A 17,116-nucleotide genomic window follows, 5' to 3' on the forward strand; every position below is an offset into this window, starting at 1 on the left:
TCCTAGCAGAGCAGAGAGCTATTCACTTTCTAGTTTCCTAGTTCCTTTTGAGTTCAGTTAAACACACTTTTTTCTTCAAGCTGGCCCACGCGCTGAGGACCCTGGTTCGATCCTGAGCCCGGGTCTCTGTCCGTGTGGAGTTTGCACTTTCTCCCCGTGTCTGCGTGAGTTTCACCCCCGCAACCCAAAGATGTGCAGGTTCGGTGGATTGGCCACGCTAAATTGCCCCTTAATTGGAAAAGAATAATTGGGTACTCTAAATTTAAAAGAAAATAGGGTCATAGTGTTACGTATATATTGCTTGCGAGGAGAGACATGATGGAATTTGCAATTTGGAACTATACTTTCGCTTTTGTCTTGCAGTTTAAATTTTTGGTTCCCCGTTTCAATGTTAGTTACTCTCTCTACCTTTATTAAATCAAATGCTGGGTGCTTCTTATTGAGGGTGAAAAGTCCAAATCTGTTCAGTCCTGGCTCAGAACTCCAATATTAGGAATCAACTGTTGTGCTTCTTTGTATTACTGCCAGCACTTGAATTTCAGTATTCTGGGGTAAATCCCATTTGGCCCAGGAGATTTATCTACCTTAATGTCTTTTAAAACAACCAATACCACCTCCTTTTTGATGTCATCATGACCCAGACTGTCCACACACCCTACCCAAGAATCATCTTCCACAAAGTCCTTCTCTTCGGTGAACACTGATGCAAAGTACTCATTTAGTACCTCGCCCATTTCCTCTGGTTCAACTCATAGATTCCCCCCACTGTCCTTAAATGATCCAATCCTTTCCCTGGCCACCCTCATGCTTTTTACATATCAATAAAAAGCAATGGGATTTCACCTTAATCGTGCTTGCCAAGGACTTTTCATGGCCCTTCCTAGCCCTCCAAATTTCCTGCTTAAGTACCTTCCTACTTTCTTTGTACTCAAGGGTTTCGACTGTCCCCACCCTTCTCAACCGCACAAAAGCTGCCTTTGTCTTTTTGACAAGGTTCACAATATCCTTTGTTATCCAAGGCTCCCTAAACTTCCAATGCTTATCCTTTGTTCTCTCAGGAATGTGACTTTCCTGAATCCTAATCAACTGCCGCTTGAAAGACTCCCACATGTCCCTTGTTGATTTAATCCTTTTTTAAAAAATGTTTATTCAAAATTTTCAACAATTTTCAACCAAACACTCAAGAAAGAAAGAAAGAAAAACAAAATTGTACATAGGAAATCAAACCAGGATACATTAACCCCATTTAACCAATAACTACAAAAGTGGGGGAAACGCCCCCTTCTTTTTTTTTTTAAATAATATTTTATTGAAAATTTTTGGTCAACCAACACAGTACATTGTGCATCCTTTACACAACATTGTAACAATACAGATAATAATGACCTTTTTAAATTTAAACAAAAACAACAACAAATAAATAAATATTAAATAACAAAAGTAAAAACTAGCCCTAATTGGCAACTGCCTTGTCTCAGGCCACACCCCCCCCCCCAAGTCCTGGGCCGCTGCTGCTGCCTTCTTTGTTCTCCCCTATCTATCTTTCCGCAAGATATTCGACGAACGGTTGCCACCGCCTAGTAAACCCTTGAGCCGACCCCCTTAGGACGAACTTAATCCGCTCTAACTTTATGAACCCCGCCATATCATTTATCCAGGTCTCCACCCCCGGGGGCTTGGCTTCTTTCCACATTAGCAATATTCTGCGCCGGGCTACTAGGGACGCAAAGGCCAAAACATCGGCCTCTTTCGCCTCCTGCACTCCCGGCTCTTGTGCAACCCCAAATATAGCCAACCCCCAGCTTGGTTCGACCCGGACTCCTACTACTTTCGAAAGCACCTTTGTCACCCCCATCCAAAACCCCTGTAGTGCCGGGCATGACCAAAACATATGGGTATGATTCGCTGGGCTTCTCGAGCACCTCGCACACCTATCCTCCACCCAAAAAATTTACTGAGCCGTGTTCCAGTCATATGTGCCCTGTGTAATACCTTAAACTGAATCAGGCTTAGCCTGGCGCACGAGGACGACGAGTTTACCCTGTTTAGGGCATCTGCCCACATCCCCTCCTCAATCTCCTCCCCTAGCTCTTCTTCCCATTTCCCTTTTAGTTCGTCCATCATAGTCTCCCCTTCGTCTCATTTCCCTATATATATCCGACACCTTACCGTCCCCCACCCATTTCTTTGAGATGACTCTGTCCTGCACCTCTTGTGTCGGGAGCTGCGGGAATTCCCTCACCTGTTGCCTCGCAAAAGCCCTCAATTGCATGTACCTGAATGCATTCCCTTGGGGCAACCCATATTTCTCGGTCAGTGCTCCCAGACTCGCAAACTTCCCATCCACAAATAGATCTTTCAATTGCGTTATACCTGCTCTTTGCCACATTCCATATCCCCCATCCATTCCCCCCGGGGCAAACCTATGGTTGTTTCTTATCGGGGACCCCCCCAGTGCTCCGGCCTTTCCCCTATGTCGTCTCCACTGTCCCCAAATCTTCAGTGTAGCTACCACCACCGGACTCGTGGTATAGTTCCTTGGTGAGAACGGCAATGGGGCTGTCACCATAGCCTGCAGGCTGGTCCCCCTACAGGACGCCCTCTCTAATCTCTTCCACGCCGCTCCTTCCTCCTCTCCCATCCACTTACTCACCATTGAAATATTAGCGGCCCAATAATACTCACTTAGGCTCGGTAGTGCCAGCCCCCCCCTATCCCTACTACGCTGTAAGAATCCCTTCCTCACTCTCGGAGTCTTCCCGGCCCAAACAAAACCCATGATACTCTTTTCTATCCTTTTGAAAAAAGCCTTCGTGATCACCACCGGGAGACACTGAAACACAAAAAGGAATCTCGGGAGGACCACCATCTTAACCGCCTGCACCCTCCCTGCCATTGACAATGCTACCATATCCCATCTCTTGAAATCTTCCTCCATCTGTTCCACCAACCGCGTCAAATTTAGCCTGTGCAATGTGCCCCAATTCTTAGCTATCTGGATCCCCAGGTAACGAAAGTCTCTTGTTACCTTCCTCAACGGTAGGTCTTCTATTTCTCTACTCTGCTCCCCTGGATGCACCACAAACAGCTCACTCTTCCCCATGTTCAATTTATACCCTGAAAAATCCCCAAACTCCCCAAGTATCCGCATTATTTCTGGCATCCCCTCCGCTGGATCCGCCACATATAGTAGCAGATCATCCGCATATAAAGATACCCGGTGTTCTTCTCCTCCCCTAAGTATTCCCCTCCATCCCTTGGAACCTCTCAGCGCTATTGCCAGGGGCTCAATCGCCAGTGCAAACAGTAATGGGGACAGAGGACATCCCTGCCTTGTCCCTCTATGGAGCCGAAAATATGCCGATCCCCGTCCATTCGTGACCACACTCGCCACTGGGGCCCTATACAACAGCTGCACCCATCTAACATACCCCTCTCCGAACCCAAATCTCCTCAACACCTCCCACAGATAATCCCACTCCACTCTATCAAATGCTTTCTTGGCATCCATCGCCACTACTATCTCCGTTTCACCCTCTGGTGGGGCCATCATCATTACCCCTAACAACCTCCGTATGTTCGTGTTCAGCTGTCTCCCCTTCACAAACCCAGTTTGGTCCTCATGAACCACCCCCGGGACACATTCCTCTATTCTCATTGCCATTACCTTGGCCAAGACCTTGGCATCTACATTGAGGAGGGAGATTGGTCTGTAGGACCCGCATTGTAGCGGATCCTTTTCCTTCTTTAAAAGAAGCGATATCGTTGCTTCTGACATAGTCGGGGGCAGTTGTCCCCTTTCCTTTGCCTCGTTGAAGGTCCTCGTCAGTAGCGGGGCGAGCAAGTCCAAATATTTTCTGTAAAATTCAACTGGGAATCCGTCCGGTCCCGGGGCCTTTCCCGTCTGCATGTTCCTAATTCCTTTCACCACTTCTTCTACCGTGATCTGTGCTCCCAATCCCATCCTTTCCTGCTCTTCCACCTTGGGAATTTCCAGCCGATCCAAAAACTCCATCATTCTCTCCCTTCCATCCGGGGGTTGAGCTTCATACAATTTTTTATAAAATGTCTTAAACACTTCATTCACTCTCTCCGCTCCCCGCTCTGTCTCTCCATCTTCGTCTCTCACCCCCCCTATTTCCCTCGCTGCTCCCCTTTTCCTCAATTGGTGTGCCAGCAATCTGCTCGCCTTCTCTCCATATTCATACTGTACACCCTGCGCCTTCCTCCATTGTGCCTCTGCAGTGCCTGTGGTCAGCAAGTCAAATTCCACATGCAGCCTTTGCCTTTCCCTATACAGTCCCTCCTCCGGTGCTTCCGCATACTGTCTGTCCACCCTCAAAAGTTCTTGCAACAACCGCTCCCGTTCCTTACTCTCCTGCTTCCCTTTATGTGTCCTTATTGATATCAGCTCCCCCCTAACCACCGCCTTCAACGCCTCCCAGACCACTCCCACCTGAACCTCCCCATTGTCATTGAGTTCCAAGTACTTTTCAATGCATCCCCTCACCCTTAAGCACACCCCCTCATCCGCCATTAGTCCCATGTCCATTCTCCAGGGTGGAAACGCCCCCTTCTAACAAAAACATAAACCCCCTCCCCTCCCGGGTTACTGCTGTTTCGACCTCCACTTAGCTTTCCATGAAAAAGTCTAAAAACGGTTGCCAGCGCCTGGAGAACCCCTGCACAGACCCTCGCAAGGCAAACTTTATCCTCTCCAACTTAATGAACCCTGCCATGTCATTGACCCAAGCCTCCACGCTCGGGGGCTTTACATCTCTCCACATTAGTAAGATCCTCCGCCGGGCTACCAGGGACGCAAAGGCCAGAACTCCGGCCTCTTTTGGCTACTGCACTCCCGGCTCGTCCGATACCACAAATAGTGCCACCCCCCCAGCTCGGCTTGACCCGGGTGTTCACAACTTTGGACATAGCCCTCGCAAAGCCCCTCCAGAACCCCTTCAGTGCCGGGCACGCCCAGAACATATGGCCGTGATTCGCTGGGCTCCCCGAACATCTCACGCATCTGTCCTACACCCCAAAAAACCTACTCATCCTCGCCCCTGTCATATGCGTCCTATGTACCACTTTAAATTGTATTATACTGAGTCTGGCGCATGAGGAGGAGGGGGAATTAACCCTGCCCAGGACATCAGCCCACAGACCCTGATCCAGCTCCTCCCCAAGCTCCTCCTCCCACTTGCCCTTCAGCTCCTCCACTGAGGCCTCCTCTGCTTCCTGCAGCTCCTGATAAATCGCCAAGATCGTGCCTTCTGCAGCTCCTGATAAATCGCTGAGACCTTCCCTTCTCCAACCCATACATCCGAAATCACCCTGTTCTGAATCCTTCGTGCTGGAAGTAGCGGAAATTCCCCCACCTGCCGTCTCACAAATGCCCTCACTTGCATGTATCTAAAAGCGTTTCCGGGAGGCAACCCAAATTTCTCATCCAGCGCCCCCAGGCTAGCAAAAGTCCCGTCTATGAACAGGTCACCCATCCTTTTAATTCCTGCCCGATGCCAACTTAGGAACCTCCCATCCATTCTGCCCGGCACAAACCTATGATTATCCCGTATCGGGGACCAAATTGAGGCCCCCACCTCACCCCTATGTCGCCTCCACTGCCCCCAGATCTTCAATGTCGCCGCCTCCACCACCGGGCTCGGTGTACCGCGTCGGCGGTAGCGGCAACGGTGCCGTCACCAGTGCCCCCAAGCTAGTACCCACACAAGACGCCACATTAGCTACCCAATAATAACCACACAGATTCGGCAGCGCCAGCCCGCCCCTGTCCCGACTGCGCTCCAGAAACACCCTCTTCACCCTCGGGGTCTTGCTCGCACATACAAACCCCATAATACTCCTGCTTACCTGCTTGAAAAAAGCCTTGGGGATTAGGATGGGCAGGCACTGGAACACGAACAAGAACCTCGGGAGGACCGTCACCTTGACCGATTGCACCCTACCCGCCAGGGAAAGTGGCAACACATCCCATCTCCTAAAGTCTTCCTCCATCTGGTCCACCAACCGTGTCAAATTAAGCTTATGCAGGGCCCCCCAGCTCCTAGCTACCTGGATACCCAGGTACTGAAAGCTCCTCTCTGCCCTCTTCATTGGCAGCTCCTCTAGCCCCCTTTCCTGGGCCCCCGCATGCACTACAAAGAGCTCACTCTTCCCCACGTTGAGCTTGTAGCCCGAGAAGTCCCCAAACTCCCTAAGGATCCGCATGACCTCCGCCAACTACTCCACTGGATCTGCAATATATAACAACAGGTCATCAGCATACAACGACACCTTGTGTTCCTCCCCTCCACGGACCAACCCCCTCCAGTTCCTAGACTCCATTTATGCCATGGCCAGCGGCTCAATTGCCAGCGCGAACAGCAAAGGGGACAGGGGACACCCCTGTCTCGCCCCCCGGTACAATCTGAAATATTCCGATCTCCGCCGGTTTGTAGACACGCTTGCCACCGGGGCCCTGTATAACAACCTGACCCACCCTATGAACCCTTCCCCGAACCCACACCTGCTAAGTACTTGCCATAGGTACTCCCATTCCACCCGATCAAAGGCCTTCTCCGCGTCCATAGCTGCCACCACCTCCGGTTCCCCTCCCACCGAGGGCATCATAATCATGTTCAGGAGCCTCCGCGCATTCGCATTTAACTGCCTGCCCTTCACGAACCCTGTCTGGTCCTCATGCATCACTCCCGGGACACAGTCCTCAATCCTCGTAACGAGGACCTTCGCCAACAACTTGGCATCTATGTTAAGGAGCGAGATCGGCCTATACGAACCGCACTGCAGTGGGTCCTTATCCCGCTTGAGAATCAGCGAGATCTGCGCCCGAGACATTGTCGGGGGCAGAGTCCCTTCCTCCCTCGCCTCATTGAAGGTTCTCGCCAGCAACGGGACCAATGGATCCACAAATTTCCTATAAAATCCAACCGGGAACCCTTCCGGTCCCGGGGCCCCCAGGCCAGCCACCTGCTCTTCCTCCACCCTCGGGAACCTCAATTGATCTAAGAACCGCCTCTTCCCCTCTGACCCGGGGGGGGGTCATGTTTTTGTTAGAAGGGGCCGTTTTCCCCACTTTTGTAGTTATTGGTTAAATGAGGTTAATGTATCCTGGTTTGACTTCCTATGTACAAAGACCTGTACAGGTCCCCATAGAAATCCCTAAATACCTAATTGATTTAAACTGCACTCCGCACCGTATTTCCGCCCCCCCCCCCCTCCCCCTCCCCCCCCCAATCCCTAACTCCTCCAATCTCCCTCGCCGCCTCCCTCTTACGTAGCTGATGCGCCAGCATCCGACTCGCCTTCTCCCCATACTCACATACTGCCCCCTGCATTTTCCTCCACTGAGCCTCTGCCTTCCCTGTGGTCAATAAATCAAATTCCGTTTGGAGGTTCAGTCGCTCCCCCAACAGCCCCTCTTCGGGGGCCGCCTCATAGCTCCTGTCCACCCTTACTATCTCCCCCACCAACCTCTCCCTCTCCATCCTCTCCCTCTTCTCCCTGTGAGCCCTAATTGAAATTAGCTCTCCCCTAACCACCACCTTCAAAGCCTCCCAAACCACACCCACCTGTACCTCCCCATTATCATTGGCCTCTATGTATCTCTGAATGCACCCCCGGACCCGCCCACAAACCTCATCCGCTAACAGTCCCACATCCAGGCACCACAGCGGGCACTGGTCCCTCTCCTCCCCCAACCCCAACTCCACCCAGTGTGGGGCGTTGTCCGAAATCGCTATAGCCGAATATTCCGTTCCCTCCACTCTTGGGATCAGTGCTCTACTCATCACAAAGAAGTCTGTTCGTGAATAGGCCTTATGTACATGGGAGAAAAAAGAACACTCTGGCCACCGGCCTGGCAAATCTCCACGGATCCACTCCCCCCATCTGGTCCATAAAATCCCTTAGCACCTTGGCCGCAGTTGGCCTCTTACCCGTCCTTGACCTGGATCGGCCCAATGCTGGGCCCAGTACCGTATTAAAGTGTCGTGTGTCGTGTCCCCCCATTATCAAGCTCCCCACTTCCAGATCCGGGATCCGACTCAACATGCTGCTGACCCCCGGCCGTTCCCGCCTTTGCCAACGACCCCCCGTGTGGAATCCCCACCCCATCTCCCCTTCAGGCTGATGTGAGCACCCCTCCAGCACCGACCGACCCCCCCCCCCCCCCCCCCCCCCCCCTCTCAGCGCAGGAAAAAGCCCGCGTTTTACACCTGGGCCGGCCCCGCCCCCTATGGCGCACCTCCTTTCTCCTACAACCTCACCCCCATTCCCCACGACCAGGGCCTCCTGCCCCACCCCCTCACACACGTGGACCGGCCCCTGCAAAACAGTATCAATGCCACAGACCCACAAAACCCAAATATCGCATCCACTCACCCTTTCCCACTCCCCCGCTTTCCCACACGACGGAAAAACAGACCAAACCCCACATCAAACCCTTAGTTCAACTTCTCGTTTTGTATAACGGTCCGGGCCTCATCAGGCGTATCAAAATAGTGATGGCGATCTTGAAAAGTGACCCACAATCGCGCTGGCTGCAACAGCCCGAACTTCTCCCCCTTTCGGTGGAGCACCGCCTTGGCCCAGTTGAATCCAGCCCTCTTCTCAGCCAGCTCTGCACTCTCGTCTTGATAAACACGGACCTCCGTATTCTCCTACCTGCTGCTCCATCTTCGCCCACCTCAGGACGCACTCCCTGTCCATGAAGCGTTGAAACCTCACCACTACAGCCCTTGGCGGCTCATTGGCTTTAGGCCTCCTTGCCAGGGCTCTGTGAGCCCCATCCAGCTCCAAGGGCCGCGGGAAGACTCCCGCGCCCATTAACGTGTTCTGCATTGTGGCTACGTACGCCCCGACGCCGGACTCCTCCACCCCTTCAGGGAGACCCAGAATCCGGAGATTCTTCCTCCGCGATCTATTCTCCAGGTCCTTGAATTTTTCCTGCTACTTCTTGTGCCTCCACTTTCACCGCCAGGCCCAGAATCTCGTCCTTGTTTTCAGAGGCTTTCTGCTGCACCTCTCTAATCGCCGCCCCTTGGGCCTTCTGGGTCTCCACCAGCTTTTCTATCGACGCCTTCATTGGGGCCAGCATTTCTGCTTTCAGCTCCGCAAAGCAGCTTTTCAGGAACTCCTGCTGCTCCCGCGACCATTGCGCCCACACTACCTGGTCTCCACCTGCCGCCATCTTACTTTTCCGCACCCGCTCTCCCACTTTTTTAATTGCTCCACTCCATGCAATGCTGGGGAAACCTTACTGCTGCCTTTCCACACCGGGAATCGTCGTCCAAGTGCTGCTGGGGCTCCTCAAAAGGGCCCAAAAGTCCGTTCTTGGCGGGAGCTGCTGAACATGCAACCTATCCAGGCATAGCCGCAACCGGAAACCTCCTTGATTTAATCCTTACATATTTTTTCCACCAAGGGTTTCACAGCTGCAATTCCCCTCCATTCCTCTCACCCCATTAACATTGACCCTCCAATTAAATAATTTTACTCTTGATTGTTCCTTGTCCTTTTCCATAGATAACTTACTTTATGATAACTTGATGACTGTTGCTTAAATGTTCCTGTCCTGACATTTGATCCATTTGACCCACCTCATTCTTCAGAACCAGATTCAGCAATGCCTCCTCCCTTGTTGAATCAGAAACATACTAATCGAGAAAATTTACATGAGGCTGCTTCAGAAACTTCTCTCTGTCGGCCTTATTAATTTCCCCATATAAACTGAGATAGCAATAACGTAAAGTCCCCAAATGGGCACAAAACTAAAAGTTTGGCCTGACTTGTGTAGTTTGAGCACAACGGTGGGATTTTCACATCCTGATCGGGAACCTGACACCTGGTTCAGTTCTGGGTCCCAAATGACTCCTGCAGTGTCTAATTGAACTAGCCTAATTGGGAAGGAGGTGAACTCAGTGCAAAATTAATGGAACAGGACATCTCCAGGTGATGGGAGCTGCCACGCCTGGTGCTAGACGCAAAGGCAGACAAGCTGAGGTTTCTGCTGCCGTGCCAAAGAGAGCAGGCAACTCCCTACACAGCAGTGATATGTGTGCTCAGCAATAAAAGAGGCCATGCAAGCTAGATTACAGAATTGTTAGGGCACAGGACAAAGTTATTTGACCCAACGTGTTTGCACTGGCTCTCAGAATGAGCAACTTGCCCAGTACCACAAGCACAAGCCACCCCACCCCCCAGGCTTCTCCCTGTACGTAACCCTGCATATTCCTTTTCAAATAGCAGTCTAATTCCCTTTAAAATTCTTCAACTTAACCTGCCTCCACCGCATGCTCAGACAGTGCATTTCAGGCCTTAACCACTCGCTGCATAAAAAGGTTCTCCTCGTATCACTTTTGCTTATTTTACACCATCCTTTCATGAGTGCGAAATGTTTCTCCCTATCTACTCTGTCCAAACCCTTCAGGATTTGAATGCCTCCGTCAAATCTCCTGTCAACTTTTTTTTTCTCAGGAAAACAGTCCTAACTTCTCTAATCTGTCTTCAGAACTGAAGTTCCTCATTCTGGAACCATTTTTGTGGATTTTTTCTAACTCCCTCTAATGCCTTCTCATCCTTCCTAAATTTCAGCACGCAGAATTGGATGCAATATTCTAGCTGAAGCCAAATTAGTGACTTCTACAAATTCAACATAACTTCTTGCTCCTGTATTCTATGCCCTTATTTGGAAGGAAAGCAAGTGTGAGGAGAACACAAATTTGTAAAGTCATATGGACAGTTTGTGAGGGGACAAAAAATTGTCAGATGAAGTATAATGTGGGAAAGTGAGCTTTTCCATTTTGGTAGGAATAATAGTGAAGCAGATTATTTAAGTGAAGAGAGACGTCAGAATGCTGCAGTAGATGGATCTGGGTAGAGTGTTGTCATTGATGCAAGGTGATCCAGGAACGGTGAGATTTAAATAATTGGGGAGAGTGTTTCTGATGGCCCTGCTGCAAACCTGACAGCTGTGCACTAGGTGTAGCAATAGTTCGGGCTCACTGGATTAAAGATTGAATATTACAATTGGGCGTGCACAGGCCTCAGTAAGGGGCCATTAACTGGTGGTGAATAGGTCCCCATCCTGTCAGCCCTTTGAAAATTCCGAGAGGTTTCTGAATCCTATAACCTCCAACTTTTATATCCTGTCCTCACAGGGTCCCAACTCAACACCCTATGAAATTCTGACCCCAGGCCTCAGCTTCACTCCCTAGTTACTTTAATACTGTCCATGTAGTTTCATTGCCTTTCTTAGTTTAGTATTATGTGCAAAGGTCACCAATTTTCATTGACTATCTGATCCGTTGATGTAATGACAATGTCACTGTGCTAATGATTCAGAGGCTCAAGCCAGTGCTCCGGATATGGGTCCAGATCCCACCAAGGAACTGGTGGAAATTAAATCCAGTTACTAAATTTTGAATTTGGAGTCAGCCACAGTAGTTGTGATGGTCATGAAACGGGCGGCACGGTAGTACAGTGATTCCCACTGTTGCTTCAGAGCTCCAGGGTCCCAAGTTCGATTCCGGCTTGGTTCACTGTCTGTGTGGACTCTGCATGTTCTCCCTGTGTTTCCTCCGGGTGCTCCGGTTTCCTCTCTCAAGTCCCAAAAGACGTGCTGTTAGGTAATTTGGTCTAGGGGCTTTTCACAGTAACTTTATTGCAGTGTTAATATGCGCCTACTTGTGACAGTAAAGATTATTATTGCAAGACGGAGTATCATTAGACTGGTCATTGATAATTAGAAATAGCCGTGAGCCCAATTTGGAACAACCTGCTCACTACTTTTTTTTCTAAATTCCTCTATATTGTTAGTGTCTGCACTTCAGCCAATGTATTACTTTGTCCCTAACTTCTCCATGTAATTATGAGCTTAACTAATGAGTCTTTCCTATGAAACGTTGCCATGTGGAAGCCTAGGTTCTGCAAGTCCGAGGGCATATCACAATTGGCTTAGTTGTGATATTTATCATGTTTCTGTGTATCTTCTCTCTCTCTCTACCCCCCCTCCCTCCACAGGCGTTTCACCTCTTGTTACTTTAGTTATGATTTTGCTCTCTGTTCCTGTCCGCACCTTTCATAAATTGTCAAATAAGATAATGAAAATTTCCATATGAAAAAACTTCTCGACTTATAAGAAGTAATTACCTGTTTAAAAGGTAAATAACGAATTTGACTGAAATTCCAAGCAGCGCGTGAAATTATTTTGGTCTATTATGTTCTGCCTGTTCAGTGAACAAGTTCATTCAACAGAACTTCACAAATGCAAAGTGTGGGCCCATGAAAGACTCTTGCTTTGAATTGAATAGTTTTTACAAACTCGCCACCCTCTTAATTTGCTCCTGTTTTCCAGAAATCACCATATCAATGGTGTAATTACTCTCAGATTATTGTCCGTGCCCCCACTCATAGTATGTTTGCTTTTCTGAGGAGTATTGATGGGTTGTTTGATTACAGGCAACCTGCCAACCAGCTCCTAACCTCACTTGACATTCACATACAGCATCTGCTGCTGGACACTGTGTAAAGCAGTTCAAAGTGGTGAAACTGGCTGATCCTCCCTAGTCCTGGCCCAGCGATGCCAATTATAAGCCTGCCTTCCCTTGTCATATACCTTGTTTGCTTCTTCGATAAATCTAGTTTTCTCATTCCAGTTCTGACGAAAGGTCACCAGACTCTCCAAAGATGCATGCTGACTGGGTGCACATTTCCAGCATTTCTATATTTATCTTAAGTTTCTCTGTGTAAGCTAATGTAATTGTTGTCATAGAACCTGCAGCTGGTGGGCGATGGGTGCTGTAATCTGCAGAAACAGATCGAGATCGCTCAGCTTTTTGGGATCCCGGTCGTAGTTGCTTTGAATATTTTCAAGTAAGTGCTGTACTTTGGGGACTCCATGCAGAAGCACTTTAGACATTTGAAGAGGCCTTGTCTCACCAATGGAATCTTGAATTACAGGTTCTCCATCTCCCCAAGAGCTATCTTGAATGTCAAATCAGTCCAAATCAATGTGGATACCTTTGAATGAAGGGACTTCTCATCACTCCTTGTTTCCTCAAACTAAACAGACAAAGATCTGAAGACCAATTAAACATTGCAGCTGTGATGGTAGTTGGCTGCACCTCCAGAATTATCTTGTTTGATCAAACAGCCCCATTGAGTACCCCTTCAGATCAGCCATGTGCTCGCTGATCCAGTTCACTCCTGGTATAACCCGAATTTAAAATTTTCACCCTGGTGTTCAAATACCTTCTTCACATCATTTCTCCCAATCATAGAATGGTACAGCACAGAGTCGGCCATTCGGCCCATCGAATCTTTCAGCTAACTGATCCAGTTGATCTCATTCCTACTCTTTCCTAGTAACCCTGCAATGATTTTTTGCTTTCAAGTAATTATCCAATTTCCTTTTGTAAGGTTACTGTTGAATTTATCCACCACCCTTCCATTAATTGTGTAAAAACCTTTCTTTCTTTTTGACACCTCCGGTACTTTTGCCAAACATCTTAAATCTGTGCCGTCCTATTATTAAACTGTCAGCCATTGGTTCCAGAGATGAGGAGTTTGTCATATGAAGATAGGAATCTATGCAACTCAGTAGCACAGTGGTTAGCACTGTTGCTTCACAGTGCCAGGGACCCGGGTTCAATTCCTGGCTTGGGTCACTGTCTGTGCAGAGTCTGCAAGTTCTCCGTGTCTGTGGGTTTCCTCTGGGTGCTCCAGTTTCCTCCCACAAGTCCCGAAAGATGCGCTTGTTAGGTGATTTGGACATTCTGAATTCCTCCCTCTGTGTACCCGAACAGGTGTCTGGTATGGCGACTGGGGGGTTTTCACAGTAACTTCATTGCAGTGTTAATGTAAGCCTACTTGTGACACTAATAAAGATTAGTCTCGAGTGAGGGGAGATCAAATTCAGGTATACAAGATGATAAACGGTGTAGATAAATTAGACCTGGAGTGAATGCTTCCTCTTGTGGAGCATTCTAGAACGAGAGGATAAGGGGTAACAAATTTAAAACCACGATGAAGAGAAAGTATTTTGTGAACCTGTGGAATTCGCTACCTCAGAGTGCGGTGAATGCTGGGACAGTGAGTAAATTCAAGGAGCATTTAGACAGATTTTTAATTGGTTAATGTGTTGAATCATTATGGAGAACGGGCAGGACGGCATGGCTTGTGGCCATGATGAGATCAGCCATGATCGTATTGAACAGTGAAGCAGGTTCGAGAGGTTAAATTGCCTGCTCCTGCACCTAACTCTGATGTTCTAAGAAAGAACTATTCTTGTGGTCTGTAGCCCTGTAGGTAACAGCACCTCAAGCACAAATCTGATGTTCTTGAGTAACAAGGGGATTTCTTGATTAATATTGAGATGGGGGTTATGGGAGAAGGCAGGAGAATGGAGATGAGGAAAGAATCAGCTGTGATCGAATGGCGGAGCAGACCTGATGGGCCAAATGGCCTAATTCTGCTCCTGTATCTTCTGGTCTTATGGCGTGCTGGGGATATAGTGAACTAAAAGAGGAGTCTTTGCCCCACAATTTTACTGCTCATGATAATTCCTGGTTATTTTTGTTTTCTGCATCAATAGCAATTTGAATTATCTACTAATTTGGATTAAGTCATGTAAGTCACATAGGAATTCAGTGCTTCAAAAAAATCTTTCATCTTTGGATAATTAGAAAGATATGGCTTTGAATTTCAGAGGGTTAGACTCTAATGGAGTTACCCAGTGTCTTTAGAAATGGGCCTTATTGAACTAGAAAATTAAACTCTGCAGTCTACTTATAGAATAAATGAAGATGATAAATTTTGCTGTTCTTGAGTGAAGTTTATTCAGCTATTTTGAAGTTCTGAATTGGCAATTTATTTATTTTTTAAATAAATTTAAAAGTACCCAATTATTTTTTTTCCCAATTAAGGGGCAATTTAGCATGGCCAATCCACCTAGTCGGCACATTTTTGGGTTGTGGGGGTGAAACCCACGCAGACATGGGGAGAATTTGCAAACTCCACACGGACAGTGACCCAGGGCCGGAATTCAAACCGGGTCCTCAGCACCACAGTCCCAGTGCTATCCACTGCGCCACATGCCGCCCATTGAATTGGCAATTTATGACGGATTTCCTGGTGCATTGCTGGAAATTCAAGACCTTGGTTAAGTCCTGGCCCATGATCCTTGATGTTCAATGAATGCAACTTGCAGCTTCAAAGAGTGCATTGAAATCGTTCACACAGCTCCGAGTGTTTACAGTTTATCATTCCATGACTTATTCGAAGTTCAAAGTACAATGGGAGTACTTCATTCAGCAATAATTGTGTACAAGTGCATCTTACCTGCATGGGAATCCAGACTAAGAAATTGGTTCAAAAATGGGAAAGATACAATTGGAAGGTATCACCTCAAACTGAGAGGAAGAAGGTGTTGATTGGAGGACTAAGACTCTGTACTTGGGTTACTGTTGTTACTGTTCTACATAAATAACCTTTTTTTATGTACCCAATTCATTTTTTCCAATTAAGGGGCAATTTAGCGTGGCCAATCCGCCTAGCCTGCATACCGTTGGGTTGTGGGGGTGAAACTCACGCAAACACGGGGAGAATGTGGGACAGTGACCCAGAGCCGGGATCGAACCTGGGACCTCGGTGCCATGAGATAGCAGTACTAGCCACTGTGCCACCGTTCTGTCCTCTACATAAATAACCTAAACATAGAAACATAAACATAGAAAATAGAAGCAGGAGGAGGCCATTTGGCCCTTCAAGCCTGTTCCGCCATCCATTATGATCATGGCTGATCATCAAGTTCAATACTCTGACCCCATCTTCCCCCATATCCCTTGATCCCTTTGGCTCCAAGAGCTATATCTAATTCCTTCTTGAAATTACACAACGTTTTGGCCTCAACTACGTTCAGTGGTAGCAAATTCCTCAGATTCACCTTTCTCTGGGTGAAGAAATTTCTCCTCGCCTCAGTCCTAAAAGGTTTATCCCTTATCCTCAAACTATGACCCCTAGTTCTGGACTCGCCACCATCGGGAAATTCTTTCTGAATCTACCCTGTCTAATCCTGTTCGAATTTTGTAAGTTTCTATGAGATCCCCTCTCACTCTTCTAAACTCCAATGAATATAGCCCTAACCAATTTAGTGTCTCCTCCTATGAAAGTCCTGCCATCCCAGGAATGAGTTTGGTAAGCCTTGGCTGCGCCCCCTCCATAGCAAGAACATCAAAGCCAAATGCAAAGTTGCCAGATTTGCATGCAGCACAAGATTTGAGATTGTAGTCATGGACACGTCCAGCTAATGACAACTGAAATTTCATATTGACAGATTATTGCTCATGTGTTGCTCATGGGTCAAAAAAGTGTGCAACTGAAGTATGATATAATGCTGGTGCGTTTTAATATGGTTTAGTAATTCAGAGTATTGGGAAACAGCCATATTGGGACAAAATATTTTTTTGTTACTTAAATATTGTTGCTTAAGTGGGGCACTGCTCAGTCTGGTCACTATTCCACAAAAGGATATATATCCTTTGGAGAAGGTGGAGAAAAGAGCAGCAAGGCTGATCCAAGCATAAACGAGAAATATCAGCTGTGAACAAAGAAAAGTACAACACGGAAAAGGCCCTTCGGCCCTCCAAGCCTGCGCTGACCATGCTGCCCGATTCAGCTAAAATCTTCTACACTTCCGGGGTCCATATCCCTCTATTCCTATCCTATTCATGTATTTGTCAAGATGCCCCTTAAATGTCACTATCGTCCCTGCTTCCACCACCACCTCCGGCAGCGACTTCCTGGCATCCACTACCCTCAGTGTAAAAAAACTTGCCTCGTACTTCTCCTCTAAACCTTGCCCCTCGCACCTTAAACCTATGCCCCCTAGTAATTTACCCCTCTACCCTGGGAAAAAGTCTCTGACTGTCCACTCTGTCAATGCCCCTCATAATTTTGTAGACCTCTATCATGGCGCCCCTCAGCCTCCTTTGTTCCAGTGAGAACAAACCAATTTTATTCAACCTCACCTCATAGCTAATGCTCTCCATACCAGGCAACATCCTGGTAAATCTGTTCTGCACCCTCTCTAAAGCCTCCA

General features: G+C 48.0%; 1 protein-coding gene across 1 annotated transcript in view; it reads left to right on the forward strand.

Moving 5' to 3' along the window:
• Positions 1–17,116, forward strand: part of mthfd1l (methylenetetrahydrofolate dehydrogenase (NADP+ dependent) 1 like) — a 316,218-nt gene that overhangs the window by 189,825 nt on the left and 109,277 nt on the right. Inside the window, exon 23 of the mRNA XM_072504179.1 lies at positions 12,791–12,891. Coding sequence (XP_072360280.1) covers positions 12,791–12,891 — 101 coding nt within the window. The remainder of the gene's footprint in view (positions 1–12,790; positions 12,892–17,116) is intronic.

This window comes from Scyliorhinus torazame, chromosome 1 (assembly GCF_047496885.1).
Source record: "Scyliorhinus torazame isolate Kashiwa2021f chromosome 1, sScyTor2.1, whole genome shotgun sequence".
Classification (NCBI taxonomy): domain Eukaryota; kingdom Metazoa; phylum Chordata; class Chondrichthyes; order Carcharhiniformes; family Scyliorhinidae; genus Scyliorhinus; species Scyliorhinus torazame.